The 27,360-nt window shown below is 47.3% G+C and overlaps 1 protein-coding gene across 2 annotated transcripts in view; it reads left to right on the top strand.

Annotated features, from left to right (window-relative positions):
• Nucleotides 1-27,264, top strand: part of lama1 (laminin, alpha 1) — a 46,410-nt gene extending 19,146 nt beyond the window's left edge. For both annotated transcript variants that reach the window (XM_023822884.2, XM_023822883.2), the window contains exons 12-63: nucleotides 43-174; nucleotides 970-1,071; nucleotides 1,336-1,550; nucleotides 1,948-2,059; nucleotides 2,345-2,455; nucleotides 2,806-2,933; nucleotides 3,384-3,470; nucleotides 3,803-4,014; nucleotides 5,159-5,265; nucleotides 6,145-6,325; nucleotides 6,438-6,574; nucleotides 6,825-7,058; nucleotides 7,279-7,422; nucleotides 8,330-8,509; nucleotides 8,643-8,828; nucleotides 9,045-9,172; nucleotides 9,271-9,391; nucleotides 9,660-9,797; nucleotides 9,942-10,063; nucleotides 10,302-10,388; nucleotides 10,704-10,897; nucleotides 11,306-11,448; nucleotides 11,761-11,859; nucleotides 11,993-12,104; nucleotides 12,242-12,398; nucleotides 12,794-13,004; nucleotides 13,109-13,225; nucleotides 13,410-13,573; nucleotides 13,668-13,806; nucleotides 14,076-14,178; nucleotides 15,019-15,135; nucleotides 15,220-15,402; nucleotides 15,697-15,851; nucleotides 16,375-16,518; nucleotides 16,646-16,779; nucleotides 17,637-17,787; nucleotides 17,880-18,004; nucleotides 18,090-18,240; nucleotides 18,388-18,532; nucleotides 19,352-19,493; nucleotides 19,774-19,888; nucleotides 20,011-20,178; nucleotides 20,298-20,449; nucleotides 20,624-20,809; nucleotides 20,900-21,092; nucleotides 21,363-21,469; nucleotides 21,592-21,781; nucleotides 23,538-23,696; nucleotides 23,777-23,930; nucleotides 24,750-24,883; nucleotides 25,519-25,741; nucleotides 26,080-27,264. In XM_023822884.2, coding sequence (XP_023678652.2) covers nucleotides 43-174; nucleotides 970-1,071; nucleotides 1,336-1,550; nucleotides 1,948-2,059; nucleotides 2,345-2,455; nucleotides 2,806-2,933; nucleotides 3,384-3,470; nucleotides 3,803-4,014; nucleotides 5,159-5,265; nucleotides 6,145-6,325; nucleotides 6,438-6,574; nucleotides 6,825-7,058; nucleotides 7,279-7,422; nucleotides 8,330-8,509; nucleotides 8,643-8,828; nucleotides 9,045-9,172; nucleotides 9,271-9,391; nucleotides 9,660-9,797; nucleotides 9,942-10,063; nucleotides 10,302-10,388; nucleotides 10,704-10,897; nucleotides 11,306-11,448; nucleotides 11,761-11,859; nucleotides 11,993-12,104; nucleotides 12,242-12,398; nucleotides 12,794-13,004; nucleotides 13,109-13,225; nucleotides 13,410-13,573; nucleotides 13,668-13,806; nucleotides 14,076-14,178; nucleotides 15,019-15,135; nucleotides 15,220-15,402; nucleotides 15,697-15,851; nucleotides 16,375-16,518; nucleotides 16,646-16,779; nucleotides 17,637-17,787; nucleotides 17,880-18,004; nucleotides 18,090-18,240; nucleotides 18,388-18,532; nucleotides 19,352-19,493; nucleotides 19,774-19,888; nucleotides 20,011-20,178; nucleotides 20,298-20,449; nucleotides 20,624-20,809; nucleotides 20,900-21,092; nucleotides 21,363-21,469; nucleotides 21,592-21,781; nucleotides 23,538-23,696; nucleotides 23,777-23,930; nucleotides 24,750-24,883; nucleotides 25,519-25,741; nucleotides 26,080-26,240 — 7,692 coding nt within the window. In that variant the 3' untranslated portion in view covers nucleotides 26,241-27,264. The remainder of the gene's footprint in view (nucleotides 1-42; nucleotides 175-969; nucleotides 1,072-1,335; nucleotides 1,551-1,947; nucleotides 2,060-2,344; nucleotides 2,456-2,805; nucleotides 2,934-3,383; nucleotides 3,471-3,802; nucleotides 4,015-5,158; nucleotides 5,266-6,144; nucleotides 6,326-6,437; nucleotides 6,575-6,824; nucleotides 7,059-7,278; nucleotides 7,423-8,329; nucleotides 8,510-8,642; nucleotides 8,829-9,044; nucleotides 9,173-9,270; nucleotides 9,392-9,659; nucleotides 9,798-9,941; nucleotides 10,064-10,301; nucleotides 10,389-10,703; nucleotides 10,898-11,305; nucleotides 11,449-11,760; nucleotides 11,860-11,992; nucleotides 12,105-12,241; nucleotides 12,399-12,793; nucleotides 13,005-13,108; nucleotides 13,226-13,409; nucleotides 13,574-13,667; nucleotides 13,807-14,075; nucleotides 14,179-15,018; nucleotides 15,136-15,219; nucleotides 15,403-15,696; nucleotides 15,852-16,374; nucleotides 16,519-16,645; nucleotides 16,780-17,636; nucleotides 17,788-17,879; nucleotides 18,005-18,089; nucleotides 18,241-18,387; nucleotides 18,533-19,351; nucleotides 19,494-19,773; nucleotides 19,889-20,010; nucleotides 20,179-20,297; nucleotides 20,450-20,623; nucleotides 20,810-20,899; nucleotides 21,093-21,362; nucleotides 21,470-21,591; nucleotides 21,782-23,537; nucleotides 23,697-23,776; nucleotides 23,931-24,749; nucleotides 24,884-25,518; nucleotides 25,742-26,079) is intronic.
• Nucleotides 27,265-27,360: the final 96 nt, after the last annotated feature.

Below are 27,360 nucleotides of genomic sequence, written 5' to 3'. Positions count from 1 at the left end.
CCTCATCCTTGGAAGAAAAATACACGTACCATGTCCCTGCAGCTGGTGATCATGGAGGGATGGCATCTTCTGGCTGCGGTCCCCGAGGAGAACAATCACATCAACGTCACAGAAGGTGAAGCCCTCCACTTCCTGTCCACCTGGATTGCTCCCAGTGCATTCTGGGGAAACAAGGTAAAAACCTACTGCTTGGGGTAAAGCTTGAGCACATCCTGGCAGACACACAAATACACAGGTACAGGTACCCCACTCTGAGTGGGGCGCGTAAAATTTAAATTTCTATGACTGTGTTGGGTTAATGGGTCACGGCCTTGACGTGCAACGGAACTGTGTATGTCGGGGAGCCAGGAAATAATTATGATCCGCTTGTCGTAAACGTGCTTAATGTGTATGCACGTTGATCCCCCAGATAATTAATCCAATTTGAACTTGCAATTATACATGACATTTGCTTTGCATATTGAGGGAGGGGTATTATGGGTTATTATTTTTTCTTTTTTGAAGAACGTGACTATCTAGATCAGGGGTGGGCAATCTTATCTGCCACGGGCCAGTGTGTACGCAGGTTTAACCTGTAGGTCAGGTGTTCAAATCCAGGTGTGAGGACTCTTCAGCCAATCAGTCCTCTAATTAGTAATTTAATTAGGGAATAGCAGTAAAAAAACTGCATACACACCGGCCGTTTGCGGATAAGATTGCCCACCCCTGGTCTAGATGATGTAGTTTTTTCTGTTTTTTAGGGATGTGCGTAATAAGCATTCCTAAAATTTTTCTAGTTTTCTACATCCTATGTAACACAGACTTTCTAAGTTTATGTAAATCTGAATCCTACAGATGTGTACAGCTGACATTAAAACCGAGATAATTAGCAAGTTTTCCTTTATAAAACATTTTTTTTCACTTCCTGTCCCTGTGACCACTTCCTGTCCTTGTGACCACCGTGGGTCCACCTCTCCTTCCCACTCCAAGCTGACTGCTTATGGTGGCTTGCTGAACTACACGGTTTCCTACGACGTTCCCGTGAGTGGTATACAGAAGCCTCTCCTGGCTCAATTTGATGTCATCATCGAGGTACGCCATATTCATTTATACCTCTGAAATTCTGACCACTAACAAATTTTAAATATATTGGGCAATTTCATATTTTTAGTTAGTAGAAAGTTCCTTTCCAGTGTCCCATCTGAGTAGATCATAGACAGTCCCATTCCCAATAACTATCCAGGCCACGAGAACTAAATATTGTAAACGACTCCAAAACCTTGGTTTATTCTCCTTGAGCACAAACGCTTGTCAGTGGTTGAGTCTAGCTGACTGTCAGCTCGCCGGCGCCCCCAGGGGAATGGGAGGACTCTCCGGCAGGCAGCCACTCAGGAGGTGCTGCTGATGCCCACCATGGAGCGGAGCGTCACCATGGAGGTGCTGCCACAGCACTTTGTGGGCCTCCAGGGGGGCAGAGCTGCCGAGAGGGACGAGCTGATGACGGTCCTGGAGGATGTTTCTGGGCTGCGGGTGCGGGGACGCTTCAACGGCAGTACGGAGGGGACCGTGAGGTGAGACCCAAAAGGAGCCCATTTCAGTGACTGGTTTACGGCTGTTTCTTTTATGAGCCTCTGTAGGCTTGTTTCACGGTTCTTTCAGAAGACTCATTTCATGGCCTGTGTCTCCTGCTCATTTCATATCTTTGGTGAGGGTCTTTTATAGCTGGTGTACAGGAGTCATTAAACCTCGCAGCTACTCTGCGGGTTTGATTTCATAGCCTAGGCGCCTGCCTCGCTTTGGCTTCTTCACAGTGTTGCTCCCATCCTTTCTGTTCCATTGGTTTCATTTAATTGAAAAGGACCCACAGAGCTGGGAGACCAATCTGTCTACACTCAGCCTGTTCAATTTCAGCTGGCCTTTTATTATTATTATTTTTTTTTTTAAGTTTGTGTTTCCCCTCCCATCCAGACTCGCCACTGTGTCCCTCGACATAGCTGATCCAATCAGCACTAGGCCTCACGCCGCTGGTGACGTAGAACAGTGTGAGTGTCCGTGGGGCTACACCGGGACGTCCTGTGAGGTAAGACCCAGCTTTCTTTTCCCCCGACTTTGACTGACATCTGTCTTGGCCAATCCAGTGTCACCCTTTAATCCAATCCATGCTGTCACTCTAGTTGTATGTTTGAACTGAAAGACACTGTACTAATAATTATGAGATATGTATTGATAAATGAACCTACAAGATGACTCATATTTGAGTAAACAAATAGTGCTCTGGCAGTTATTGTTAGCAACATTTAGAAAATCTTAAGATTAATGTCAGAGAAGTTTGCCTTTTTTTAAATTCAGCTTTTTTCTCATTCAGGACTGCACCATTGGATTTTATCGTGTGGGGGGGATCCTGTTTGGCGGCAATTGCCTGCAGTGTGAATGCAATGATCACTCTTCCCAGTGCGACTCCAACGGCATCTGTTTGGTACGATCCCACCCATAAACAAGCAGCTAAACACCATATTTAAAGACCAAGGGAGGGTACTCTTCTCCTAGATCTGCTCATCCCACCTCTGCCTCATGATCTAGCTGGGGCTGCCGCACCATGTGTAAATCATTCAGTTAAAACTAGCCTGTAACTCCTTTTGTTGATGATAAGACGATGTTGATCTGAATCAGGCAGATCATGAAATATCTGCTCCCGTGGCGCCTGTGTGGCTCCTTCCCATCCCCTTCGGTCGACTCTCCTTAAACATGTCGCTATGGTGCAGATGGAAGCCAGAGGTCTATGTGAGAGGATGTCAGAGATACGCCCTGACTGTAAATCTTCCCCAGGGCTGTGATCACAACACCACTGGGCCTCACTGTGAACAGTGCCTGCCTGGTTTCTATGGAGACCCATCCCAGGGCACTCCGGACGACTGCCAGAGATGTGCCTGCCCGCTTACCGTGGTGTCGAACAAGTAGGTCTCTCCCCCAGGCTCTCAGGAGCTGGCATGTTAGCCAGCCACTGTTAACCTTTTCCATTGTGGAGGCTAATATCGGTTACATGAGGAGCAGACTAGAGTCTGTGTAGGTGTTAGTATTTCTGTAGAGGTATGGGTTTGCACTGGCTGCCAAATTGCACTGGAACCAAGTGCTGGATTTGGGTTCGATTCCTGCCCTGGATCTGTGTGTGAACTGGTATGCCCACAGTGTTTGAGTGTGTGCTTTCTGATGGCCTGCAAATGGATGGACATGGTAAATCCACTGGGCCATTAAATGCAGCAAAATATACACTATATTCAAAAAGGTTCAAACTCAGTATTGTAAAGGTGAAGTGAAAGCGTACAGCCTGTGTGTGTGGTTATGCTTCTGTATTTCGTCATTACACTCTCCCCACAGCCAGTTAATGCTGAGCATTACGCTTCCAGTTTCAGCCCCACGTGCCACCTGGGGCAGCCTGGTGAAGTGATCTGTGACCAGTGCCAGCAGGGCTACACGGGAACCCGCTGTGACAGGTATGCAGGCACACGGACCACACGCACACGCCAGCAGTCACAGACACACTCTCGCACGCACGCCGGAACAAGTGCGCAGGGAAAGGCTCCTTTCATCGATCGAGACGTGCAGAGGTGGCATATCTCTGTAGCCATGCTGTCATCGTAACATAAGATAAGAGCCCAGAACTATAATCGCAAGTAGTTTCAATCTTTTCGTCTTTAAATCCAATAATTCAGGCCAGATCATTCTCTGCAGGAAGGTTTTATCGCCTGTCGTTGAGCCGTGGGACCGAAATATAAGAAATCTGAGATGCAGGACGTGGGAAATATTTATGGCCTGTGTGTCCCAGGTGTGCCAACGGTTACTATGGAAACCCTTCGGTGCCAGGCCAGGGGTGTCGGCTTTGTGACTGCAACGGCAACGTTGACCCGCTTCAGCCAGGCCACTGTGACCCCGTGAGCGGGGAGTGCCTAAACTGCACGGGCCACACCATGGGCCGGCACTGCGAGCACTGTCAGGAGGGTTACTACGGCGATGCCATCAGGGCCAAGGACTGTCAGAGTAAGTCTGGGCAATGTGCCCTAACCCACAATCCCCCAGTCAGTGCATTACGACACCGTTTTTCACTTGGAGTGTGTACAATATCCGTAGTTGAAGTGTGAGGGATAACAGCAGAGAGAAAGACCAGCAGAAATGCAAAATCCTTTACGTACAATGTGGCAGAATCACTGAAATCATGCGCAAGTCCCTGATTACATGCATACCAAGTAAGATGATTAATGAAACTGCAGTCATTCAAGTCTGAAACTTCCCATTAATCACATAAATATTAAGCGAATAGTTATTATATTAATCATCTAATGGTAAGAAAAGTAAACTGGAAGTTTGAGTTAGGGTCACTGATTATCTACTGGGTGACAGATTCCCTGCTGGGGCGCGGAGGATAAGGAGGTTGATTTGTAACTGGGGATTTTTTTGGGGACAGCTCACACTGACCTTGTGGGCCTGAATAATCCTCTTTATATCCAAATTCCAGTGCCCCCTCCCAAGCTCCCCATTCAGTTGCTGGGAGGCCCCTTTTTAGTTTGTGTAAATGGCTTTAGGAATGTCAGATCTACACGGTCATGTTGACAATCCTACAAAGACCCGGAACATTCCAACAGCTTGGCAGTGCGGCTTCATGTCAATATGTAGCTCTAGTAATACAGTAAAATAAACTGACATCTTTTAGATAACTCTGATAAAAATTCTCAGTTCTTTTTAACACATCTTAAGTGATCAGCGTATTAATTCAATAAATAGCCGTTTTATTCAACTGACTCATTTCTATTTCAGTTTAGCTGTTTCCGATGTAATGTTTTACTGACATCTAGTGTAAAATGAGAGAGCAGCACCCTTTCATGTTGTGCTGGCATACTGAACACCCTAGAACATTCTGAGCTGTGTTAGATAAATGAATGAAGACAGCGCGGACACCACTGTGTAACGGCAATGTGACAATCCTTGGTAAGGTACTACTACTGTGGTCTGGAATTACTGTGGTCTGGAAGCTTCTGTCTATAAGCATGGATTCTTTAATGAGTATCGGAACTGCAGTCTGGACAGGAGTACCAGAGTCGATATGTGATACGAAGCCAAATTGGTTAATCCTGTTGTGTGTTATCTGTGTTCCCCTTGTCTATGTGTGTGCACACGCACGCCCCAGTCTGCCGCTGCCATAGAAACGGGTCCCGTTCCAGCATCTGTGATGTGAGGACGGGACAGTGTGACTGCAAGCCCAACACACGGGGAGTGAGCTGTGAGCAGTGTGAGGTAGGTGCAGGCCTTGCCCTCGTGTCGTCCCTTTAATGAGCCGCATGTCTCCCTCTGATACGCCCCCCAGTCCCTGACACTAGCCCCCGGGCAGCGGGATGCTGTCCCTGCCTCGGCATCTTTACTCGTCTCCCCCCCCGGGTGACTCTGGCTGGCGGTAACTGCCAGCGGATGTCTTCATAATTCATAACCCACCCCCACTCCCCCTCCAGCTGTCTCTCCGTGCGTAGATGGAGGGGGTACGTGTGAGCGATGAGGCTGCAGTCGAGGCTGCTTGTCCCGGGTTTGGCCACGAAGCAGATATGCCTCAGACCCCCATCCAGATGTTCTGGCCCGGCCCACAAGCCACTGGCAGCTTTAGTGCTATTGCCTGACAGAAAGGCATCACTGCTGCCCCCCCCATCCCCAACTGGTTTTGCTCCCTATTGCTAATGATGGGGGTGGCTGGGGGGGTTAATGCTGTTTCCTCACCCCGGAGGGTGTCTGCGTCAGCCCTCTGTCTGCCTTAGCTGAGGCTTTAGGTTACTGCCTTCCCAGAATTGCCACCTTGCCTATCGCCTCCCCGCGGCAGGTGGCTCGATGATTTATGTGATCAAACTCCTGCCTTCTTACAGCCCGAACGGGCTCGCACTTCCCATAATCCTCAGCTTCAGACTACAGATTATTGTGACAGGAGGGAACTTTAACAGCGGTGTTCAGAGCTGAGTCTTCTTTCTGCAAAGGTGATAATGACATGGAGCCCGAGAATCGCATGGGGACAGTGACCACTGGTCTTGAAACACTGGCGAGTTTATGTCACCATGGCGACACTCTTCGGTAAGGGACCGGAGTGTGCCGCCGTGGGGTGACTGGCCTATGACTGCTCGGTGTGTCTTACAGCCGGGGTACTATGGCCTCCGCCATGAGCTGGGCTGTGTGCAGTGCAACTGCAGTGAGGCAGGGGCGCTCTCTAGGGAATGCGACGAGGGAGGCCGGTGCCAGTGTGTCCCAGGAGTGGCCGGGGACAAATGTGACCACTGCCAGCACGGATATTACGGGTTTCGCAATGGCAGCTGCACAGGTAAGGCGTCATCACCCTGGCGCTCCGTGGAAGGGAGTTGACCTTTGACCCCAGCACCCCTAGTGGCTTCACTCACCCCGGTGTGTGTGTGTGTGTCGCTCTTCCTGGACAGAATGTAACTGCGCATACACCCATGGAAACTGTGACCAGGAGACGGGTGAGTGCATCTGTCCCCCCCACACTATGGGGGAGAAGTGTGAGTATTGTGAGAAGGACCACTGGGGGCACAACTCGGTGACAGGCTGCAAGGTGAGTTCCCCCTGGTGCAACGTGTTCAACTACCCAAGGTTGTCTGTTGGTCACCTGGTCTAAATGAGATGCTATATTTGTAATGCCTAAAATCAGGAGAGATGGGGATTCATCTGATTTTAACAGAAGGCATTTCACACTGATGAATCTACCTTAGTTTATCAGTTTTAAGTGTTCACAGAATGCATCTAACACATTGTTTTGAGATTCGCTGCATATTCCCAAGATGCCCTGTCACTTGTATCCCCAGCCATGCTCCTGTCACTTGGATGGCTCCTCTGGCTCCCAATGTGACCTCGCCAGCGGTCACTGCCCCTGCAAGGCACAGTTTTCCGGCGATCGGTGTGACCGCTGTGCCATGGGCTTCAAGGCCTTCCCAGAATGCACTGCATGCAACTGCAACATCAACGGCACCCATGAGAAGTACTGTGACCTAGAGCTGGGAGTCTGCAGCTGTGAAGAGCAGGGAAAATGTGTCTGCAAGGTTCTGACCTCTTCAGAATTGTTATAATGGGGGGGGGGGGGTGACCGTGTCCATCCCGGGGGGACTATATCCATGCTGGGGGTTTTTGTCCCTTTTGTGTTATGAGGCAGCATCCATGTTTGTGTTTGTGTCGGTCAGTAGTCGCCTCCATATTACTGTGGTTCTGTCTCTGAGTCATGTGACTCGTGTCCTTGACCGTCAAGCGTGGCTGTGTTTCCAGGACAATGTGGGAGGTGCAGGCTGCGACGAGTGCAAGCAGGGCACCTTCGGGCTATCAGGTGACAGTCCTGCTGGCTGTAGCCCCTGTTTCTGTTTCGGGGTGTCTTCTGACTGCGAGGAACTCGGAGGGCTGCTCAGAGTCCCTGTGAGTAGAACAACACCCCTCACCCACACTGGGGTGAGCAGACACTCCCTCCCACGCAAAACAATCTCAAGACTAAGACTGAATTATAGTCTGAAAGTTCAGAGACAGGTCACTTTTTCGTTAAGGATGAGCAACAACTCAGTCCTCATTATTACATGCTCTGTATTAATGATTTAATGAGATTACATTCAACTGAATGCAATTAGTATTTCGAATAACATGTAAACACTTGGCTCAGTAGGGTGGCCATCTGTTCTGAACTAATGATGTGGCAGGGCCACATTCGTACTAATTTATCTACACTCAAGGTCACAGTCTTCTAGCGGTTAACCCAAATAGAACAAGTGGGCTTTGCCGCCAAGAAACCTGGAGGACACAGAACACTTAGCGAATGCACGTTATTCCAAAGCCAAAATCAGATGTTGGTACTCGCGGGAAGCACCCCACAGCCAGGGAGACTTGAAAGTTTTCCCAGCTACATGGAGCGGTTTTCCCAAGTTTAGGAATGAGACAAGTGGGTTTGCAAAAAAGCCACCATTCAGCAGGCAGGGCAGCAATGCATTTTGGGATCGATCCGTGTGCAAATTGTATCCGTTCGCGCTTGGTTCACCTTTGATAAATGTCTGCGTAGGCAGTGTTGGGGAAATTACTCACAAAAGTAATCTATTACAGACAGAGGTGGGAAAGTTCAGGTCCAGAAAGTATAAATCCAGACCAAGGATTTTAGTCAATCAACCAGTTGAGTATAAGGAGTCACATTCACAGAGTACTCAACTGGCTGGCTGAAACGAAACCTTGGTGTGGATTTATACTTTCCCACCTAATGGATTACTTTTGTGAGTAACTTCCCCAGCACTGAGTGTAAGTCACTGTTTGCCTATCTGTCTGATCTTCCTGTCCGTGTCAGGTACCACTGGGAGCTGGGACAGAAAGGCTGCGGTTGGTCAGTCAGAGCAATCTGACGGGCACCCTGGAAGGGGTCTTCCTGCAAGATGCAGAAACGATGATGGACACCAGCCTGGTCCAAAGTTCCTCACTGGCTGGGCCATACTACTGGAGACTCCCTGATCGCTTCCAAGGCAACAAGGCAAATGCTCATGGGGGAGGGGCAGTCACCTGTTACACTGCACCAGATCCACTGATATCACAGAACTGCACTTTCAGTGATATATATCTGATGTCACTCACTGTCGTCCATATTCTATTCTGCTCCATAACAGATTCTGTCCTATGGTGGGATGTTGAGGTATTCTGCGGCGTTCTTTGCTCTCGATGGATCCGGGCTGGCCAACAACGAGCCACAGGTTATAATCCGAGGAGGTCGCCTGAAGAAACTGGTTATCTATCTGGACCAGGCTGCACCGAGGAATGGCGTGTGGACCAGCCAAGAGATCCCACTGACTGAGGTGAGAGGCCTACACTCGTCTGGCATTAATACCTGGACATTATTAAAAATCGATTGGAATCGTTGTTTTATATTTTCCCAAAGAAATGGCTCTGAAGGTTGGGGGTTTGTGTGCTGGAGCTCAGTGAAATTAAAAGAAAATTAAAAATTGAGGTGAACTCACCGAGGTGGGCTGCTAATACCTCATCTTAGTAACCAATGTCTTACTTCTTCACAGCACAAATGGAAATACTTCAACTCTGTGTCCGAACAAGCCGTCACACACTCGGACTTCATGTCCGTCTTGAGCAGCATTGAGAACATCATCATCAAAGCCTCTTACGGCAGCGGGATGCAGCAGAGCAGGTGAGCGGCAGGGCTTCGAGACTGACCCTTCACAGAAGGCCATGCATCCCGCTCGTCCGTTAATTGCGGGTTTCTGTGTCTGTGGTACTGTGGCGCAGGATATCAAATATCTCCATGGACACGGCAGTGGAGGTGGATGAGGTGCCGGCTGGTGGCACACTGGCCCGCCTTGTGGAGGTGTGCGAGTGCCCCAGGGGTTACGCAGGCCTGTCCTGCCAGGTGAGTGCAGTGCAGTCCGTGGGCAGAACAAACCATTAATCTGATACAATGCAAATTCTAGCCATTCTAGCCAAGGGATTTGAACCCACAACCTTCCAGATATGGATTCCTAACAAATGCATACCCTTAATCTGTAAACTGATCTGTGCTATAATTAAAATTGTACCGACATTTTTAATTATGTCTTTTACTGTGCACTAATGCATCCTTTTGCCCTCCTCCACGCTGTCTGCCTCACAGCTTTGCTTTTGCACCCATGCTCTTTCAGGAATGTGCCCCCGGGTATTTCAGACAGCCCGTAACTGAGCTGAACCTCAGAGGCCAGAGGCCCCTCATCCAGGCCTGCATTCCCTGCCAGTGCAACAACCACAGCCTGTCCTGTGACCTGGACACTGGGAAATGCCAGGTAGGGCCCCTCCCTACACCCTGGAGCACCTGCCCAGTCACAGCACCCAGCCTAAAGTCCCATCCACACAGTCTTTCTACACGCCATCAGCATTACAGGATCACGCTGTAGTTCACTCTGAGCACGATTCTCTTATCAAACCAGGGCTGTCAGCACAACACCGTGGGCGACCACTGCAACCTATGTGCCCCAGGGTATTATGGGAAGGTGAACGGCTCCATCAGCGACTGCTCACTGTGCGCATGCCCCCGTGGGAACAAAAATAGGTACGGGGCTGTCTTTTCACCATCTGGTTTTTAAGAATATGTATTTGAGACCTTCCTGCTGTTCTTCAGTAAGGTTTTGAAACATTTTGGGATGCCAGCAGTGAGGACCCTTTTCATTTACACACGTTCACAAATCTTGCTGCCTTTACAGATAAAAGCAGACTCTCTGCTTGATTCACTGGGGGAAAGGATGTGTCCCTGTGTGTTTGTTGGGCCTGAGTCTTGTATTTTGTTTCAGTTTCAGCCCTACCTGTGTTCTCGAAGGCGCCGGTGACTTCCGCTGTGATGCCTGCCAACCAGGATATGAAGGACAGTACTGTGAGAGGTAGAAACCTCATCTCCAACATTGAGTTATAGTCTGTCTTCTTGACTGCTCCCAGGCATTCTGGAAGCTTCTAGCTCATAGAACAGGTGTGTTTCTTTTGGAACAGACTGCTGTTAACACCTATTACTTTTAGTGTGATACATTGGTCCCAGGATTTGAAGGCCTAAATGCATTCAGGTTCTTCATAGCCCAGATGCAGGCAGTGCTTAATTCCAAGAACTTTCCAGATGAAAGCATCAGCAACTCTGCTCAGTGGTTGTATGTTGCCTTTGGAGTCCTGAGATTTATGCCCCCCCCCCCCCCCTCAACTTTCAGGTGCTCGGTGGGTTACTATGGCAACCCCTCGGACCCTGACGGCCAGTGCAAGGTGTGCCGTTGCAATCCATCTGGTTCGTTGCACTTCCGCTGCGACAGCCAGACGGGACGCTGCGAGTGCAAGCCGGGTGTGCGGGGTGACCAGTGTGAGGAGTGCGACGCGAGGCACGTCCTGCAGGAGGGCCAGTGCATCTGTAGGTGTTCCTGTGTCGCTGGGCTTGCCCTTAACCAACAGCCATCCATAGCCAGCCGTAGGCTTCAAATCTCACGTTCATACATCCATCTGTCCTTTTTTAGCCGAGAGATCCATACATACAAGTACCTTAAATAAGTGTGCAGCCATTCTACCAGCTGTGTGTACAATACTGATGGCTTACTTAGCATCTTCATATTAAAACCTGTTCTGTTCTAGTGACTCATTGTCCCTCTTTCAAGGCGACACTGACCTCCTTCACAAACACAAATTAACTGATTTGTTCTTGTGGCCGTGTGATTAATGCAGACCTGTAGAAATGTCAATAACTTGGCTGTGTAGCATGTAAGTGGACACAGGGTAGCCACTGGTACATATTAAATGGCTTTGTTTTCTCCTCCAACCCCAGCCTGTGATGACCAGTGTACAGGTGTGCTGCTAAACGACCTGGATGCACTGGAACAATTCCTCCCCTCAATTAACCTCACCGGAGCCATTTTAGCACCTTACAGCAAACTTTTCTCACTCGAGAATGCCACCAGTGACATCAAGGTGAGAATCACGTGAACCTTCACCAGGGGGCAGCAGAGAATCGACACTCAATCTTGGACGGTTACACAGCAGTAGCTACCTCTGCCATTAACATCAAACATTATACCAATAAATATTTCTGTACAAGCATTAGACTTATGAAGTATGAAGGGGACACCACACTTATGGTAGGGCTTGCTTCCAATGAAGTATGATAAAATAAAACTGATCAGTAACCTGACAAGCACAAGATACCTGACTGCCATCTTATATCAATTTACTCCTGACAATTTCCTGTGGGTTCAGCCCTGAATGGTTGTCTCTGCATTCCAGGTTCTGCTTTCCAAGAAGAAGAACACAACCACTTCTTTTAAAACGACCGATGAGAGTTTGACAGAGCTTTACAAAGATGTTGACCAGCTGCAGAAAAAGGTACATCTTGGTACCTCTTCGCTTGAAGAGTATGGATGCTGCTTAGCTGAGGATGATGACTGATATGGGTTCAGGAGAAAAGTCATCGGTAAAGTTTTCCCATCATAACAACCCATTCTCTCTCATCTGCCAGGCCAACCAGCTGTTTGCCAGTGGTGGAGATCTAGCCCACTCTACTGAACAAAAGCTCACCAAGGGGAATGAGCTACTGGAATTCATTACTAAGATGCAGTCCTCTGTTCAAGGTAGTTATAACAGCATATCCTGTTTGTCGCATCCTTCGCAATAAAGAGAAATGCCGGCATGACTTGTTGATGTTTACATATACATAATATATGGGACGACACCTCCTCAAACAACAGTGCAATTGTTTTATTTTCAGCTCTGGAAAGAACAGCTGGCAGCATGAATGAGACATGGGATGACGAGTTAGATACCACTGACAGCTCTGAACTCATGGAGCAGATTTCAGCCATGCTGGACATGATAAGGAACGTGGACTTTGAGAACAGGAACATCACAGCCTCCAGTGAGTTGATGTAAGTTTGCCGAACGGATGGAGTTACCCTGTTGAATGGTTTTCTTCTGGCCTTTTAACGTCACATGCATGTTTAGAACCAAAAATGGAGTATTAGTATTGTTTTATTAAAGCTGGCTCTTCAAATTTGCCCCTCGATTCCAAATCCAGGCCTTGTTTTCAGTTCTCCCAGGTAGTTAGCTTAATAATTGCTGATTCTGATTGGCTACAGGTAAAGGAAGGCTGGAAAATCAGAACTGCATGGCCCCTAAGGACTGTGGTTTGAATAGCCTTGAACTATAGTGATTGGTAGTTCAGTCACCTACATTATTAAATTACATATTTTATCAATATTCTCTTCTCATGATATGGTGTGTAGAAGATGGTAATACCTGCTTCTGTGTGGACCTTTTGCAGGTCTGCAACGAACACACTTCAGCAGGTCCTAAAGGCATTCCATGGGCCCCATGAAGCTGCTGAGACACTGGCTAAAACCATCAATGCCACGCTGTCTAAGCATCATTACCAGCTGCAGGACATGACGGAACTGTTGACTGAAGCTCAGGCTAATAACAACCTCACCTTCCATCTGCTGGATTGCGCCTCCACCAGGCTGGCTGGCTTCCTGGTGAGTTTGATCACCTCCTCCCATGAGACTTGGCCCTCACTGACGATGCAGTCATTGACTGTCCTCGCTCCCCACCTAACCATCTCCCCCTCCCCGTGCATCAGGATTTGAGGAGGAACGTCAGCAGTGATCACCAACATGCTGAGGCAGAACTAGGAGAAGCTCTGACTGTACAAGTCGATGCCCTCAGTATGGTGGATGACATGGTCAACTCCACGTCTGTAAGATCATTTCTGCATAACTTTCTGATAACAGCTGCAGATGGTCAGCCGTATGATTTCATAAGTGCATCTGTTTAATGCCCATATGGCAGCTTGCATTGCCATTTTAACATTTATCAGTTTTATAAATGCAGTATGCGCTACTCCTCGTGTGACATTTTTTGTGTGTTCTGTGGTTCCGTAGCTGTTAGAATGGTCCCGGGATGAGCTGGAATTGTGGAACCCCAATCTGAGGAAGCAGGTGGACACCTTGGTGATGCAGATGAAGAAGAGGGAGGCCCTGAGTCTGGTGTACAGAGCAGAGGACTATGCTCAGGAGCTAAGCAGAAAAGCCCAGGCTTTGCAGAGGTACTTGTTCCTTCTCCTTCCATACCATGAAAAAGCACAGGGAACATCATAGCTCAGCCAGCACGGTGTGACACCTGCAAACCATCCTCTTCAGCAACCTTTCAGGTGTTAGGAATGTCACCTTGAATGCCACAAACACCGTCCTGACCAACCACAAAATCCAGTCCGTCACTGAGGAGGCAAGGAGCCTTGCAGAGTCAGCCAACCTGACCGCCTCCGCCGCCCTTAACCTGGTGAGTGAAATACAAGCCGCTGCAGTCATTATTTGTCCAGTCATTCCTGACAGATGGCTGTACCTCTAGCCTGACCTTTCTATGGTTACAAAACTGAAGAAAGCGGAATTATAATTATTCAGTACTGCATTAATTGGGTTCACTTTCATACTGTACAGACAAACGAATGGCTGGATGTCTTGCAAATTATGGTAAAGTGTATAAAAAATATGGCTTAAAAAATTGCATTCTGAGCTGTGTGTCTTTGCTTTTCCCCGCCTTGGCTGTAGACCCTGTCAGCTGGGAGGTCTGTGATGGAATTGACCTCCTTGGCTGTCCAACACAGCACCAAAATACTAGATGAGAGCACCTCACTGAACAGTGAGGCAGCCCGTAAGTGGAAGATACTAGCTGCATGTGCAGATGCACGCGCACACACACACACACACACACACACACACACACACACGCACACACACACACACACACACACACACACACACAGCTTTGTAAGACTCTCCATTCATTTCTATGGGAAATACTCATTTTCTATGGGGAAAAATCCCAACATGACGATCTTAACCCCTACCCATCTCTACCCTTAACCATAAGTAACCAACCCAAATACAAGACTTTTGGCATTTTTACTTTTTTGATTAGATTCACAGATTTTTATAAAACTGAGGTTATCCAAAAGATGTCCCAAAAGTAGGGAAATTTAAGGTTTTACTACACTTTGGGGACAATTTGGTCCTAAAATGTGATCTATGCAAACCCACACACACACATATGTTGGCTTACCTATCTAAATGGGGACCTTCCATTCATTTCTGTGGGGAAAACCCTAATCCCAATCACGGCACCCTTAACCCCTACCCAGCCCCCATTTTGGAATTTTTAGTTTTTTGATTGGTCCTCACAATGTAATGTATATCTGGCCCACACACACACACACACACACACACACAAGATATTGACAAGTATGGCTTTGCTGTCTATGGGTCTAATTTATTTAAGGCCATGTGGAGGTAATATGTCTGATCTATTTACAGAGTAAAATTAGTTTAGGATTTATGAGAATGCCATCTTGTTTATTAATACTATAGTATGCTTGTACTTGCAGATACTAGCTAGCATGCTGCTTTGCAGGCATTCTATGTTGTTAAATTGGTACATAAGTACATGGACGTGATACCATTGAGAGTCAACATGTGCGTCTAACTGTGAGAACAGGAGCTTCCAGGAACCTAACCCAGGCGAGAATGAATCAAGATGTTGTACTTGAGGGCTTACGCAACATCAGCGTGCGACTTCCGGAACGTCTGCAAACGCTGAGGGCCGTAGGTGATGGTAAGATTGTATTCTGCCTGCTGTCCATTGGGTGGGTTTCACTACGTGCCATAAACCCTGTCGCGCTGTCCGCTTTTTTTCCAGGGACCAGAGAAGAGATTCAGGGAGCCAAGGAGCACGCTAACAGGGCTAGCACCACACTGTTATCTACCCTGCGACAGCTGGAAGACTTCAACCAGCTCGTGGAGGAATGGTCTCTGGTTATGGCTCGTGCCAACAGCAGTGTGATGAGCACCAACGAGCTTGTCAGCGACTCAGAAAGGACCGGTAAGGACACAACAGAGTTTTGTCATGGTGCTGCCCTCTGTCTTCCACATATAGTATTTACACAGTGTAACATTTGGGGCTGTGGAGGACAACCACCTGGCAGCTATTCTGGAACTGTGTGCAGTGAGGTGTGAGGTGTGTCCAGTGAAATTTGTCCAATACAGAAACCTGCATAGGAAGTGCCTTGTTCAGTGATGTGGGGACAGCTCCACAAGCTGCAGACAAACCCTGTCAAAAACAATGCCTTCATTTGGAGAAGATTTTCATTGCTTGATCATTGCTCCCTTCCTCCAGCAAGGGCCGCCGAGGACAAGCTGAGGGAGATGGAGAAGAGGACAGAATACCTGTTCGGTCGCCTCAGACCCTTGAAGACCTTGGGGGAGAACTTGAGCAGGAACCTGTCTGAGATCAGGGAACTGATCAGCCAGGCGCGCAAGCAAGCCGCTTCGGTCTGTGGTCTGCTGTTGGTCTTCCATTCATCATCAATGTGCTCTGATTGTTGTGTCTATAGTCACAGAGAATTGGGTTCAGCTGTCTGCCACTGGCATTTATTTGCTTGATATTTACATTATTTAGCAGATGCATTTGTACAAAGTGATGCACAAGTTAGGTAGATAATACATTACAGATTTACTTGAGGGAAGGGTGATGTCCACGTTTGCCAGCTGCTGCAAGTATTTTCATCAACTAAAACAAAAATCACATAATCATCCCTCATAATGGAAGTAAGCATCCTTTAGAGAAATTGACATTGTTTTGTTTACCTCAGAACTTTGCTTAGATTGCTTCTGGATATGAGTCACATTCCTCTAGGCTTTTATCCTCCCCCCCCCCCTCCAAACTGGTATTTAACTTGTAATCTTGGGGGGAGGGGGGGTGTTCAGATGTATGTCATGGAACAGAATTAGTAGTGACAGCGTGTGTCGAAGAGGGTTAGCAGGTTGCTCACTTCCCAATTCCCCTGTCCCATAGATCAAAGTAGCAGTGTCAGCGGATGGAGATTGCGTGAGGGCCTACAGCCCAGAGGTGTCTTCCAGCAACTTCAACACCCTGTCGATGACAGTGAAGACGAGTGAACCAGACAACCTGCTCTTCTACATGGGTAGCAGCTCCAGTGTACGTGAGGAATACTCTGTGGATGAATCCCATGGGCCTTTTGTACTTGGTCCCAAAACACAAACTGTCCTTCTTTGATTGTATCTGTATGTATATATAATATAAGGTCATTGATTGACCATCACAGGTGGACTTTTTGGCCCTGGAGATGCGCCGTGGAAAGGTAGCCTTCCTGTGGGATGCTGGCTCAGGTCATGCCAAGCTGGAATACACAGAGATCACGATCAATAACAACAAGTGGCACCAGATCCATGCCACCAGGTGAACATCCGAGAAGTATCTGATATCTAACAAAACACAATGGGTGTGTCCGAAATCGCGCACTTACATCAGTGCACTGAGATATAGTGCATAGTGCGCACTACGCACTTCCTTCTGTAGTGCACACTACCATGGGAAAGGGCTGTCCTAAATGGAACACTAACGTTTTGCACTTACCGGAAGTGACGGACTAGCATTTGATCGCGATTCTCCAGCGCGCCAAAATATCTGCTGTGTTTTGTTTACAATGAATTTGCGTGTATATAACCTATGTACGACAGGCTAAAAAACAGCTAACATTTACGTGTATCTATAACTGCTGTCAGAGAGTGACAGGCTACACATCAGTATACATCAGTAAAATAATTTTATTAACGTTACTTAGATTTATATGAAGCAGTTGCCTCCGCTTGGGCTTACGTGTCTGTGTTGTTGTCTGCCTTAATTCAACTCTGAAAACTTGCCGAAAGTCCCTCCCCTTCCGCTACATAGTCAAAATGGCGTCCGTTTAGTGCGAGTAGTGTCCATCATTCTGCACTGCGTTTTCTGGCCGTTTTCAGTGCACCATCCGGGTACTTTCAGTGCACTGAATTTTAGCTTAGTTGTAAGTGTGAACGCACTACGCCCTAAAATCGCGCACTAAAAGTGTGCAAGTGCGCGATTTCAGACACACCCAATATGTTGTGTAATGACAAAGAATGAATAGTTTTATTTTCTCTGTGGTTAAGCTGTTTTGGAGAATTACATGACCCAGGTTTAATAAAAGGTTAATCAGTTTGAATTATTGCAGAAGCCGGACAATTAGCACATTTTGGAGCTTGCTAACAGAAGTGTATCCTGTGTGTGCTGGGCCACAGGTTTGGAAAGCAAGGGACTCTCATAGTCCAGGAGCTTAAGTCCAAGCAGAAGCCAGTAATGAAAACAGGTACATCTCCCGGATCTTCCACCGTGATGGACGTGAACAGTTCCACAAAGATCTTTGCCGGGGGCCTGAGTGGCCAGATCAAGGTTAGTGCTGCCTCATCTTTGTTACCCCATATGTCCATTGGGGACCGTTCCCAGAATCCCCTTGGCTCACCGTTCCTTGTGCTACTCCACAGAAATCTCCAGCTGTGAAGCTGACCCAGTTCAAGGGCTGCATGGGCGAAGTCTCCCTGAATGGGAAGGACATCGGCCTCTGGAACTATGCTGAGCGTCAAGGCCAGTGTCGGGGCTGCTTCATGAGGTACTGACCAGTTTCACCCAGTTGTGCTCTTTTGTTGAGTCGGTAGGACCAGTGGGTGACCTTTCATGACTCTGTGTGTCACCAGTCCACAGGGAGAGGAGACTGCCTTCTACTTTGACGGCAGTGGCTACTCTGTAGTGGAGAAGGCTCTACGTTCCACGGCCACTCACATCGTCATGCTCTTCAAGACATTCTCCCCCAATGGCCTGCTGCTCTACCTGGCCTCCAATGGCACGGTACGGCTCCATCAGTCCACTGACATGGCATTTCCTTGATTAGTTTCATGATTTCCATTGATAAGTCCTTTAGTATATACTATTTTCCACACTGGCTGGTTATATACAAGCAGTTTGGACATTCATGGACGTTTTTTTGTTTAACAGAGAGACTTTTTGTCCATTGAGCTGGTGGAAGGTAAAGTGCGGCTGACCTTTGAACTGGGGTCAGGACCTCTCACCCTCATCTCCAAAAATACCTACAACACAGGCAACTGGTACAAAATTGCCCTACAGAGGAACAAGCAGAAAGGTTTGTCTCCATTATGTATTTTCCTTGTCAGGTTCATTTTATATCACTTTGTTTGTATTCTTCTGCTTCTGAAATATTGTGACGTCACCTCAGTTGTTCTCCTAATTTAATTTTAGGGTCACTTTCAAGTAGATATCAATACCTGCAGAGTTAACTTAACAGGAGTCTGTGGTTGATACAGCAGCTCAGCTGATTCAGAAGTTCATAAATCATGCTTTATGACGTTACGAAGCAGATTTGATCGCTCACTTGTGGTGGCTGTTTAGGGTAGGTAAATAGCTGGTGTAAGTCTGCACTCAGTTTTCTGATGGATTGCAGGCTGTGTGTATTGTAAGGAAATGAAGCTAAATCAATCCCAGATATGGCTGCAGTAATTAACTCCAGCAGCCACCACTGCCTTATGATTTATAAATCGTTTATTGGAGCCCTTGTGTTACTGGTGGATATTAGATGAGTACTAAGTTTCCTGTTTTCTGGAGTGCTTCACTGTGAGCAAGGGATGGGAGATTGAAACCCATGGGTGGATGGGAAAAACTTGTGCCAATCTTTTTTTGAACCCAGTGGGAACCATCCATGCAAGCAACAGGATGATGGTTAAACTTGCTGGTGGCTGTAAACGCAGCATCAGGGTTGATTTCATCTGTCCCATCCCTCAGAGTCATATTAAATCAGGTTACAGAGGAACTTTAGAGGTCAAGGACAAGAACTGTAATGTTTTTGGAAAACAATGTAATGTAAAAAAGAAGCTTCTGTATTAGCATACTCATGGTAATTATACATATATGCTATAATGAGAAACTGGTACACCGTGTGCCTCAGGTTACCTGACGGTGATGGACGCCTACGTCCCTTCGGAGAGAGAGACCCTGGAAGCAGATTCTCCTGGTACAGCTTCAGACCTGAACCGATCTGACCGGGACCCCATCTACATAGGTGGGCTGCCCCATTCCAGGCCCATCAGGTCAGTACCAACCTGTTCCTATACCTACATCATCCCTTAAGTCTTCAGTGACGAAAGTCAAAAAGTCATCTTACAGTTCTGCATTTTCCAGTTCATGGTACCAGAGTTAGCCATTATTTCATTGTCCAGGATCAGCAGCAGTCTCTTGGTGATCAATGAAATGCTTTAATGATTAATTGAAACCCAGGTAGTTATGACGGTATATAGGTGTGAAGGAGACACTGATGTCAACGTGGATTCTGGTGAAACAGGGACACTAAACCCCAACCATATTTTCCAGGAGGCAAGTGGTAGCTCGGTCTTACGTGGGTTGCATCAAAAACTTGGAAATAGCCCGGACAAACTTCGACCTGCTGAGAGATGCATATGGGGTCAGGAAAGGCTGCGTTTTAGAGGTAAGAGCTTGCCATGCACCCTGAATAAAAAACAGAAAAAAAGACATCCTTTATTCATTAACATTTGTGAATCCTGGACAGTCCTCAAACACATATTGTGTTCCTGTGCCCTTGTGCTGCAGCCCATTCGCAGCGTGACGGTCCTGAACAGAGGCTTCTTAGAGCTGCCCCCCTTGACAGTGCCCCCCCAGGCTGAAATTATGGCCACCTTCTCCACCCGCAATGACACAGGCATCATCCTGGCCAGTTTTGGCCCAGAAGGCAATCGTATGCGCAGGCAGGCACACCAGGTAAGCCCCTTGGGTCTCAGGACACCTGCATGAGGTTCCCCTTCCCCTTTTCCTTAACAGGACAACACCCATGTACTGCAATGACCTGCTGACATCACAACACGTCTTTTTTGTTCTAGGTGTTCCTGGCCGTCATGCTGGTGTCTGGCCGACTGGAGGTGCACCTGGCCGCTGGAGATGCTGGTGGTCCCCAGAAGGTTGTACTGAAGTCCAATAATGGGAGCTTCAGTGATGGGGAAGCGCATTCTCTGATCCTACAGCGTAACCGGAGGTGTGTATATGGAATAAGGGCTGAGTCATGAAATGCACCGAAAGTCAGTTCCTCAAAATTCCAAAAGCCAGCTTCTCATTTAAGTCAACATCGCTGTACTTGTTTACTACATTGCTCTGTCAATAGGATGTTTGATGTGTATTTGCCTATTTGTGTCTGTCCCTCATGGTGAAGGACGTTGACGGTGTTAGTGGACGAGGACAAAATGGACACATTAAAGCTGAGCTCTTTATCAGAGAAGGGATCCCTGGCCCTGGGCGGCTTCTACATTGGGGGGGTTCCCTCAGGAGTGGCTGGGGGTCGCCTCAAGACCACGCAGTCCTTCTACGGCTGCATCAAGAACATAGCTCTCAATATGGAGTAAGTCCACATGCTCCCTAACCCTGCAGGATTCCACAGACACGTGCAAGAGGGTCCCTCAAATCTCATGGTTTGCTCCTCACGGCACAGGCTGCTGGACCTCTCGCGAGCACTAAGGTACGAGAACGTGGACATGGACAGCTGCCTGCTGGATGAGCGGCCGAAGCGGCCCGTGCTGCCCGAGGACAGTGAGCTTCATCCAGAGCCAACTCCCATGGCCCCCGTCCTGACCCCTGTCGTATCACCAGTGGAGTTCAGTGCCATATCCCCAGGCACTGCTAAGGTACATTCTTAGTTCCTGTGCCATGTGCTATTGTACCCAGCATCCACTAGAGGGAGGTATCACCCCATGGTATACAGTGCTGGGCCACTGGATTAAACGCATGTCCCAGGGTAGCAAAAAGATGAGATGGGTGTAGTGGGAAAGAATTCCCTATGCCAGATCTACACAGATGTAAAAAGATTAGAGTGGTTACAAGGCTTTAAAAGGCAGCAGTGTCACAAAGCAGGCCTCCTATTTTGCCCAACGTAAAGAGTATTTGCTTGTCCTCAGTGCGTGGCAGCAGAGCAGATGGGAAGCATCACAGGGGCCCACCAGTTCGGGATCTCCCAGTATAGTCACATGATGTTCAAGATAAGCCAACAGACTGTGAGGAAGAGGTGAGCACCATACTATCATTTTATCCGCTTTCCTGACTTTGCACGTTCCACACGCAGCGGAGCTCAGCTCCTCCTCTGGACCCATGGCTAAGCACTCCTCTGGTGTCCCCTTTTTCCGGCAGCTTCTCCCTTCAGCTATCTCTGCGCACCTTTGCCTCCAGCGGCCTCCTCTTCTACATGGCTCACCCCAACCAGGTGGACTATGCCACCCTCCAGCTGCAGGGGGGGCGCGTCTTCCTCACCTGCGACCTGGGCAAGAGCTCTGCCACAGCCACGTTCTCCAAAGCCATCAACGATGGCCAGTGGCACACAGTGAGTCAGGCCACTAGGGGCACTACTGCACAGCAGTCCAGAGTCCCAGACTTTCTCTCACCTTAGTCCCGTTTCATACAAGATTAGCATCAGGACAAGCTCCAGCATTACCTCATTATCAGTTTAAGTTTCTTAAATATTTCATCAAAATAATAATTACTATCTATCTATCCCCTTGGAGAAACTCTCTTTACACCTCCCCCAACTTGCTCTCTGTAGGTGACCTGCATATGTACTGGGGCCAGGCTTGAACTGGTGACCTTATGATCACAAGCACTAAGGCTTAGCCCATGGAGCCACAAGCTGCCCTAGAATCAAACCTGGGTCACAAAAATGGGAATCTTGCATGTTACCGCTATACCAGCAATGCTGTAAAATCACTGGAGGACCTCTGGGATAGTCAATATAATCATTATCTATCCCATATTGTATAATAATAATCACTATTATTATTACTGTTGTTATTGTCAATTTCCCCAGCATAATTTAAAGAAGTAACCTAAACGTTTTTTTGGCACACCACCTGAGCATTATACGATAACTAACTGTAACGTAAAAGACTTGTTTTTCTTTGCCCTCCGACTGCGTGGGAGAGTGAAGAGCTTAGATCAGATTTTTTTAAACTATGATGATAGTAACAGCAAAAGTTCATTTTTCTTCTGGAAATCAATTTTGTTTCCTGGTTGGCTACTGACCCGCCACCCTCCACAAGAACAAAGACATTTGATGTCCAGGAAAAAAATGAACATCGTGTAAACGTGTAAACAATGACAAGAACAAATTTCAATTGTTTAACCAGTTCACTCAGTCTGTTACGTCCAACAAAAGGAAGGGGAAAATGAAGACCCTGAAATCATCAAAAAAGTAAATCCAAAAGGACCTCCTCTATCTCCTTCATTTGATTAAATTTTCTCTTACCAAATTCCCGGAGCACGGCGGTCCAAAGGCAGGATGCTTGGAAATGGCCACAACGACAGAGGCTGCAGTAAACTCCATTTTGGCGGGAATATTTAAAAAAAAAAAATTGGGTGCAGTATATTTACCAAACTATACTTCCTTATCCATTTATATTAAAGTTAATTTTAAATGGAACAACAATTAACGGTTATTGTCAAGTTGGACAACACTTCAACGGCAGTTGGTGTCTCGTGTCTTCAGCCCACGAGCCGGACGAGCTTCACTAGCCTGCGGAGCCAAGCAGCTAATTACTCAGCTGAAGCTCACCTTAGCCTGCACCTTAACACACCGAATCAAAACGTGCAATCACATCTTGACCGCTTTTTTTTCTTTCCTTTTAAAGCTACCCTTCACTAAATTAATCACAATACATGAATACATTCAAATTCAGCAGTTCCAGAGTTCAAACACTAACGGGATTCATAATGCTAATTAGCATCTCACCAGAATGATCCAATTAATAATAATAATAATAAAAAATCATCAAGGTTCTGCACTGGTCCTCATTGGTCTTCTGCTAACAATAAATTCTTTGTTTCCTTAACTAACTTTGACTTTTACCGAAGAGAAAGAAAAAAGTTTCTTGTTACAAATAACATTTAATTAGCGTATAAGACTAAGGGAGTGTCTGCGAAGTGCAAGAAAACGAAATGTTTAGGGTCCATCTTAAAGTTAGGCCTAATTATTATTAGTGAATCCAGGTATCAGGTATCAAGTTAAATGAGATCAGATCAGATTTAATTTAAATTCCAGGGTGTATCAGGGGGGCACCTTGCTGATAGCTCTGTTGTGGCCGCAGGTGAAGGCCGACTTTGGGAAGAAGAACGTGGTGGTCAGCGTGGACGGCAGGAATTCGGGGCTGGTCCAGGCCAATGGGAAAGCCAACACCTTGGACGTGCAAGATGTGCTTTACCTGGGAGGCCTGCCCTCTAACTACACTGCCAAAAACATCGGCAACGTGAGTGTGCCCCAACGTGCAACCGTGTCCTGTGCCCTGTCACGGCATTAAAAAAACAACTCCCCTGCACGTCTCTTCAGGTGACACACAGCATAGCTGGCTGTGTCAGGGATGTCACCCTGAATGGCCATCCCCTGGACACCCAGAGCCCCATCCAGGCCTTCGGTGTCACACCTTGCTTCACTCACGCCCAGGAGGGAACCTTTTTCAATGGAACAGGCTTCGCGGCTTTTGGTAAGTCTGGCAGCCCTTGCCTTTTTCACTCCTCTGTCACTGAATGGACATTAGCAGCTAACATTGAGACAGTTACGCTATTGAGACTGTGACAGGCTTCCCGTCAGATTTTGGCTTGTAACGATTTCATTAATTGTTTAATTTTTTGGCTGTTAAGGTATACAGCTGATGTGATGGATTTTAAATTTCCCTGTAGCAGGTTCTGCCTGCACCCGTTGTTCCCGGGATAGGCTTTGGGCCTCCACAGCCCCAGTGGGGATTAAGCGGTTACGATAATGGATGGATGGATGGATGTGGCAGGTTGCGGAAGGGAGTGTTTTGGGATCTTCTTTGTATGACTGGTGCTGGTCACCAGGTTTTACTCCTGGTTACCGATTAGGCAGCTGTCTATTTTTTGACTTGGGAACTACCAGTTAGATGAATTTTTCTCCATCTCTGCCTCTGCTCTTTGGTTGCTTATGCGCAGACACTGATCACCACACACTCACGTCTGTTTTTCTGCTTAAGCTGTGACTTTGTCTTCGTACATGAACGTGAATTGTGGCATCATGTTCTTCATTGTTATGAAGTCAATTTACCTTTGCAAACTTGCAGTTTGTTTCGGCTTATTTGCTGCGTCCTACATGCCAATTTGATGATTTTGTTGAATTTAAGCCTTGGCACACCCAATGGATGATCCTTTCAAATTGATCTACTCTTCATGCATCTCGCTCAATGTCTGGTTATTACCCATCTAACCACTGTGATGTCACACAGGTTATACCAGACTGTGCTTCAGGCTTGCAATGTAGAGCTTATCAATCCCCCCCCCCCTCCCAGGGAAAGAGGGCTACAAGGTACGCTCAGACCTGGTCGTTGCCCTGGAGTTCCGCACCTCAGAGATGGATGGCGTGTTGCTGGGGGTCAGCAGTGCCAAGGTGGATGCTATAGGCTTGGAATTCGTCAGTGGGCAGGTGGGTATCAGGGGTCACGCCCCCAGGAAAAAATATGAAGGAGATATAGGCTTTGATACAGGGTTATGCAATGTGCACGTGTACCTAAATGTGTTATACTAGTAAATATCACTGTCCTGTTAATATCATGTGTTGAGTGCTGTACGATAATGGTAACTTTAAACTCCATGTGGTTGCCATTTTCATCTTCGTGTCTATAGTGAGGATCATCATCGTCTTAGGCAGCACAGCGCCTCAGTGGGTAGTACTACCATCTCACATATGTAGGGTCATGGGTTTGATCCCCACACCTGGATGTATTCAGATTCCATGTTATCCCCATGCTGGAGTCTTCTGCGGTCTGAATTGCCCTTATATGCATGTGTGCCCTGTGATGAACTGGCATCCTGCCCAGGGTGTCTCCCACCAGCATATCCTCTGCAGAATTCCTTAACCTGGGACAAACTGGGCCCCCATGACATACAACCCCTCCCACCTGAGCCCAGACCTGGGACAACTTGTCCCTCTGAGACACGGGGCCTGTCCGCCATGTCCCCTGTCTTTTGTGGGATTTCTTACTGTGTTTCTACTGTCATCCAGTGGTATACGGCCTGGTAGTAATAATGGCTGTCTTTGACCCTGTTCCTGGCCTGCAGCTGCTCTTCCACGTGAACAATGGGGCCGGACGTCTCTCGGTGTCGTGGACCCCACGCTACCCCGGAGGCCTCTGCGATGGGCACTGGCACTCTGTGCTGGCCAATAAGAACAAGTATGGCCTGAGTCTGACGGTGGATGGTACCATGACCCAGGTGGATAACCCCCACCCGCAGTCCACCTCCGCGGACACCAACGACCCCATCTACGTGGGCGGCTTCCCCGGTAACACGCTTCCCCCGGTCATGCAGAGCCCCCACACACTTGTTTAGTATTACAGTTTGAGTAGAAGTGTTTCATGTCTGGGTTCGCTTTTGCATAGCACCGTGTAATGCAAAACACGCAGCCTTGTGCATTGATCTGTCTTGTTTACAGTTTGACTCTTTAATCCGTCCCAAATCTCATTCTTCCAACATGTGGAGTTCATTTAAACTCACTGGGTTCAGTTTCTCTTTAGTGCTTCACACTAACAGTTTGCAGGACACTGTAAGAGGATCTTGCCAAGCTGTCCTCGGCTGTCTTTTCAACTAATCTGCCCATTTCCACCCCCCCACCCCCCACAGATCATGTGAAGCAGAACTGCCTGACCATCAACACGCCGTTCCGTGGCTGCATGCGCAAACTCCGCCTCATCAAGGGTCACCTGACTGACGCCCTTGACTTCAGCTCGGCCTTTGACCTCCGTGGTGTCCTCCCACACTCCTGCCCCGGCCCGGCACTCTGACCTCACTGTGACAAAATGAGCCTTTAAAAATGCTCCGTTTTTTAATTTAAGGAAAGTCTGTTTATTTGTGCTGAAGTCAAAAGAAATTACTTATTCAATTAATTTCTGTCTCCATGTGAACATTGGTGGTACTTTAAATGTCCATGTGAAACCATTAAGCAGTTTTGAAGGTTTTTGTATACATGGTTTAAAAATAGAACTCAAAACATTCTGTTTTATAAGTATTTCCCATGAAACATAGAATAATCAAATAGCCTTCTTCGCTGCTGCAAGCTTGAGCTCATGAGAGTTTTACTTATACAAAAATGTTCTGAGGGCAAAGAGATAATCAGATTGTAGAGGAGGGGAGGGACCTCTGATTGGTTGGTCCCGCCTCCCACTAGTTGCTTGAACCGGCCTCCTCTACAATCGGATTGGTTATCTCTCGGAACCAATCATTTTTCATTCTGCCAACTCTGACGAGCCAAGTACGATACCTAAACACCACTTCAGGGAAAGATGGTGGGCTGTATGGCAGGAATGTCATTGATGCTTCAACAGTGTCTCTTTGATCATGCTTTTTACGGGTTTAAAATGAATTAAAGACCAAGCTGGCATACTCTGACCTCCCAGGGACTGATGTTAGAGACTTGGCTTGGACAGAATCAGGCAGTGGGGATTGTTATGGTCACAGCACACATCCACATGCCAGCAGATGGCTTAGGACACCACGTAGCGTATGGTATTTCCTGCACAGCCTCCATTGGGGCATATGTAACTGTGAATATTTGGTCATGAGAAGAAAGTTCATCAGTCCTGGATAAAATCTGATATTAAAGGAACCCCTAGCCTCTAAAACTCTGGAAATGTACAATTTGTCAGCAATGTTATGTGTGTGTATCTGTTATTTTGCTGAATGAACAGTATAATTATTTCTTGTTTTAGAAATAACCAAACGTAGCTATACAAATTGGACATAACATATATGACAGACAAGAGCAGGACTTGCATTGTGAAAAATGATGTTTATATTTATATATATACACAATACCATTAAAAATGGAAGTTTATCTTTCATAAAGCAACGAAACACACCAGGTCACAGAGCCCGTTTTTGATGAGTCCATGTCACTGGCAGACT

Source organism: Paramormyrops kingsleyae, chromosome 4, assembly GCF_048594095.1.
Source record: "Paramormyrops kingsleyae isolate MSU_618 chromosome 4, PKINGS_0.4, whole genome shotgun sequence".
In the NCBI taxonomy this organism is placed as follows: Eukaryota; Metazoa; Chordata; class Actinopteri; order Osteoglossiformes; family Mormyridae; genus Paramormyrops; species Paramormyrops kingsleyae.
Note: the sequence above shows the minus strand (reverse complement) of the source record. Positions and strands in the feature narration are given on the sequence as shown.